The sequence below is a fragment of the Onychomys torridus genome, chromosome 4, assembly GCF_903995425.1.
Source record: "Onychomys torridus chromosome 4, mOncTor1.1, whole genome shotgun sequence".
NCBI lineage: Eukaryota > Metazoa > Chordata > Mammalia > Rodentia > Cricetidae > Onychomys > Onychomys torridus.
Window position 1 is genome coordinate 11,439,762 of NC_050446.1, and position 5,484 is coordinate 11,445,245.

Below are 5,484 nucleotides of genomic sequence, written 5' to 3' on the forward strand. Positions count from 1 at the left end.
TTCCTGCCGTCGGTGAGCGTGTCCCCGTTGGATGGGCGCCAGACCTGTTTTGTTTCCGGGGGAATCTGTTTTTCTGAAGAACGTCACAACTTCCGGTACTCTCTTCGGCCTTTGATTGGCTAGTTTTATGAATAATTAAAGCATAGTTGGGATAAAATGGATAATTTTTTTCTATCATTGGATTCTCCTACCATTGAATAAAGTTAAATTATCAGGCAGATGAATAGAATTAGAGTCCCTCTCCAGTAACACTTCTTTGTGGGCTATAAAGAAAAATCACCATTATCAAAAAGTGTTAGGAATATTAGCCTATAAATACTGTTGTGCACAGAAGCAGGTTTGTGTTGTATGAAAGGAGAGAAGGTTAGCACTCCCCTTGACAAGGATGGAAGAGGCCCTTGGGCCTAACAACACACATACGGTTAAGGCATTGCCACCTACTTCGTGGCATCTAACCACTGTTTTTTTGTGTGTGTCTGGTTTTTGGTTTTGGTTTTGTTTTGGTTTTGTCCGTGTGTAAGATTTGGAGAAGCTCAAGGCTGCAGAGGACGTACTTTTGTACATCCTACAGTCTTGCTCGAAACTTCTGATTATCATCCTTGGCTCTCTGAACCATGTATGTGTACATGCCTGGGACAAGTGGGACTACTTCAAAGGGGCCGTTTCAGTCTGAAGCCTAGAGGGCTGCCAGGTTTGGTAACTCAACTTCCCATCTGCTGAGAGCTTTTTGCTCATCACCTTCAGATACTGGGGCTTTCCTGGTAGAATTCTTGCACTTAATGCTCAAACAGCAAATAGACCCCAAGTGCTGCTCCAGACATGGAGGTGGCTGTGCCTGGGAGCTCCTGTGGGCTCTCCCAAAGCAGGCTGTACCAGGAGGTGGTATCCACACTGGCTTCCTTAAATTGACTGTGGCACCTAACTCGCGCATTCTGTGTATTTAGTAACAGTGTGTACATGTCTATGTGTGTACTGCGTTTGTGCTGAGGTGCATACCCATTTGAACTATATGCTCATATGATGTGTACACAAAGCACAAAATTTACCTCAGTGGTAGAGTGCTTGCCTAGCAAGCGCAAGGCTCTGGGTTCGATCCTCAGCTTAAAAAAAAAAAAAAAAATTTAAGGTATTAAGACAGCTGAGCCCGGCGGCGGCGCCCGCCTGTAATCCCAGCACTCAGGAGGCAGAGGCAGGTGGATCTCTGTGGGTTCAAGGCCAGCCTGGTCTACAGAGCGAGTTCCAGGACAGACTCCAAAGCTACAGAGAAACCCTGTCTCAAAAAAAAAAAAAAAGTGAAATCCCATACTTGTCTTGATCTCAAAAACAAATTTGAGAAAGACCTGTGACATTTATGAAGTAGGGACAGGAAGGTGCAACATACTGCTCTCTCCACTCTACACGGTTGAAAGCTTCTAATAGTCTTGCCTTGTCTCTGGTAGGCAAGGTCACATGTAGCCCAGGCTGATCTTGAACTTTATGGTGCTGAGGGTGGTCTTGAACTCCTGACCCTCCTACCTCCAATTCCTAAATGCTGGGATTACAGGTTTAACACCACCACATCCAATGATTAAGTTTTTGGTTTCTTTAAGGGGGTAGGGGAAGTGTGTGAAAACCAGTGCTTATCAAGATAAAGTCTACCACTAATCTCCATATGCACTCCTAAGATGCTCTGGCTCTGCGATCTAGGCAGGCCTTAAACTTTACACCCCCTTCTGCCTCAGTGACTGGAGTAAGTTCATTATAGTCCTGCACCACACCTGCCCCTCACTTGTTTGTAATGGATATACTTCAAAACATTTCTCAAGATGCTAGTGTAGAGCATTGTCTTTGCATCCATTACTTTGAAATTAACATAAATATGCAATCTTTTAAATTTTTTAAAAGATTATATATTATATAACATATTATATATTGTATATATTATATAAAAAGGTTATTTTAGCTTTTAAAATATAATTTTTATTTTTATATTTTATTTTGTTTGATAGTCTTGTTTTACATTTTATAAAATCTTTGACAAATAATTCACACAGTATACAATTTGCCTTGTTTGCACAATTTGATAGACTTTATTTAGTCCAGCATTCTCAAAGGCCCATGACACCATCACCACTTTCTAGTTTAGAACATCGCTGTCTTCAATTTCATACACACATATAATGTATAGTGATTACATTCCACCTTTTTTTTTTTTTTAAGATTTATTTATTTATTACACATACAGTGTTCTGTCTACATGCCAGAAGAGGGCACCAGATCTCATTACAGATGGTTGTGAGCCACCATGTGGTTGCTGGGGATTGAACTCGGGACCTCTGTAAGAACAGCCAGTGCTCTTAACCTCTGAGCCACCTCTCCAGCCTTTTTTTTTTCCAGAGCTAAGGACGGAACCCAGGGCCTTGAGCTTGCTAGGCAAGCGCTCTACCACTAAGCTAAATCCCCAACCCTCCACCTTATTTTTTTAAATGAACATAATATTTGCAATTGTAACCTTTTTTTATTAAAACATAAAAACAGGTTATAATTCAAAAGTCCAGGGTTTTTTGAAACAGGAAAATATTTTCTCTGTAGAAAATAGTAAAAATGATAACATTTCCCAATAAGCCCTTTTAAGCCAAATGATAGCTGAATTATACATACAAATATTAATTAGATTCTGGGATACAGAAGAAACCTATCTTCACCTATTCAGAGAGCTATGTTTACTTAAGTTGTGTGATTCCTATTCATCTTCCCCTTCAGAGTTTGATTTATGGCAGCCATTTTTCTACAGGCTAATCCATAATCTAAAAAGATTTTAGCCTTCCCTCCTCAAAGTACTGCCAGCATTTTCTTTCATCAGCTTGATATGGTACAAATTCTTATCCTAATAGTGAAATGTTTCACTAAAGCTTGCCCAGTGATTGGGCAAAACCAAAACTTCTTATTAGCCACAGTCATCCTAGGGTCCCCCCTGCTAGGCAGCCTCCCTGGACCTGTGGGTTGCAGTCTGATAGACAAAAACAAAAACCACAAAGGAGTTTCAAAGCGCAGAATCACCCTGGGGACGACTGGCCCACCCACAAAGTGGTCAGATCAGCAGCCCTCCTTGCAAAGGTAGTTCATTTGGCCTGCTCAGGCACCTGCTGTGGGTAGAACGGCCAGACAGACATATGGGAAGTTGGACTCAGGGCCACATTTGCTCTAAATGGTATTGCTGAAACCAAAGGGAGAACACAGCTCTTGTCCAAATGGAGGGTGTAAACCTTTAAGGCATTGTGCCAGGAGCAACTTCTCTTGGAGGTGCTTACAGAGGGTGGAGGGACTACAGAACAGAGAATAGAGGAAGGCAGTTCCAAATACCATCTAAGGCCATGTGACCAGCTACAGAAATGAGGAGTATAACTGACGTGAGTGCCTCTGTTCTATTTTGTTCAGAATGTGTGTTTTCTTTCAATTTCCTTATCATATGTTGTAACACCAATTAAGAGAATATTAGTGGCTATCATACGTACGTTTGAGATACTAAAAGGACACTCCCCCAAGGACGTTACCACTATTCTAAATTTGTGTTTGGGTTGTACAAGGGTTATATCATGTTAGGTGTAATTATGACCTGATTAGATATATAATGTGTCTACAATTGTACATGGGAGTTGTTGCTGTGATTGTTGTAATAAAAAGCTGAACAGCCAATAGCTAGGCAGGAGGTATAGGTGGGATTTCCAGGGAGAGAAAGGAAGAGGAGGAGTCAAGGTATGCAGGAGACAGAGAGGAAAGAGGAGGTGCAAGATGGAAGAGGTAAAGCCATGTGATAGAATACAGACTAATATAAATGGGATAAGTTATAAGAGCTAGTAAGGAACGAGCCTAAGCTATAGGCCAAGCTTTCATAAGTCTGTTTCATTATTTGGGAGCTGGCTGGTAGGACACAAAAAGACTGGTTACATTCACTGGCATTGGAACCTATTTCTTCAGGACTCCAGCATATATAGAAGACCACCCGGCTTCGTGGGACTGAGCAGCTACTAGATTCTTAGGCTTTCCTTTCACAACTAGCCATTGTTGGACTGTAGCCTGTCATTCCAATAAACTTCCATATATGTATGTGTGAAATTCACTCCCTAAATTCTGTGACTCTAGAGATCCCTAATACAGACTGTGTCTCACTATATATCCCAGGCTGATCTTCAATATATCTGGTGTTGTGATTACAGGGTGACTCTTACTTCAGACTTCCAGAGTTCACTATCTAAATGCTTACCACATTCTTTGTGCATTCCCAGCAGCTTCCTGCTTCTCTTGGTGATCTTTGGAACTCATTAACTTAATAAAGCATGCATCACCTTGCCTGGTTAAAAATTTAAGAAATTCTTTTTTCAAGACAGAGTTTCTCTGTGTGGCTCTGGCTATCCTGGAACTTGCTCTGCAAACCAAGCTGATCTCAAACTCTGCCTGCCTCTGCCTCCCGAGTGCTGGGATTAAAGGTGTGTGCCACCACTGTCCAGCTATGAAATTCTTATAGAGCCCCACTGTGTGTGCCTTATCTCAGCTGGTCTGCCCAAGACCCCCTCAGCGCAAACCCTAGTCCCCCGCGCGGCCCCACTTCCACTCCGACAAGATGAAAGAAACGATCATGAACCAGGAGAAACTGGCCAAACTTCAGGCACAAGTGCGCATTGGTGGGAAAGGACCTGCTCGCAGAAAGAAGGTGGTTCCCAGAACAGCCACAGCAGATGGTAAAAAACTGCAGTTCTCCTTAAAGAAGTTAGGAGTGAACAATAGCTCTGGTATTGAAGAGGTGAACATGTTTACAAACCAAGGAACAGTGATCCGTTTTAACAACCCTAAAGTCCAGGCGTCTCTGGCAGCAGAGACATGTCTTCACCACGCTGAGACAAAGCAGCTCACAGAAATGCTTCCCAGCATCCTAAACCAGCTTGGAGAGAACAGTCTGACTAGTTTAAGGAGACTGGCTGAAGCTCTGCCCAAACAATCCGTGGACGGAAAAGCACCACTTGCTACTGGAGAGGAGGAGGATGAAGTCCCAGATCTGGCGGAGAATTTTGATGAGGCATCTAAGAACGAGGCAAACTGAACTGAGGCAACTTCTGAAGAAGATGACGCCTGCAGCAGTTACAGGAGCTGCTGTTTGATATCATGACTGCTTTTTAAAATGCTTTTGTTTATGGATCTCATAAAACCTAGATCACTAATTTTTTAAGCCCTAGCCCCTTGGACACCGCAGCTCTTTCAGTTTTTGCTTATTAAACACAATTCATTCTTTGCAGCAAATTAAGCTAGGAATAAAGTTTGGAAAGGGGTTAATAAAATACTTTGCCTATTTAAAAAAGAAAACGAATTCTTATAGATAGAAGTGTCAGCAAAGTGGCTCAGCAAGTAACAGGACTTGGCACCAAGCCTAGTGAAGAGCCTCATCCCCAGCATGCAACATCTCTATTACACAAAATACACTCCTGTAAAAGAAGTTACATGGGACAAAAC

At 42.2% G+C, this 5,484-nt stretch overlaps 1 protein-coding gene and 1 non-coding gene across 2 annotated transcripts; both read left to right on the forward strand.

Annotated features, from left to right (window-relative positions):
- The first annotated feature begins 341 nt into the window (after positions 1–341).
- On the forward strand, positions 342–467 carry LOC118583312. Its single transcript, XR_004944896.1, has one exon. It is a non-coding gene; the product is annotated as a U6atac minor spliceosomal RNA (small nuclear RNA).
- Positions 468–4,538: 4,071 nt separating this feature from the next.
- On the forward strand, positions 4,539–5,078 carry LOC118581699 (transcription factor BTF3-like). Its single transcript, XM_036184159.1, has one exon. The coding sequence runs from the start codon at positions 4,601–4,603 to the stop codon at positions 5,075–5,077; it is 477 nt and encodes a 158-aa protein (XP_036040052.1). The 5' UTR covers positions 4,539–4,600; the 3' UTR covers position 5,078.
- The last annotated feature ends 406 nt before the right edge of the window (positions 5,079–5,484 follow it).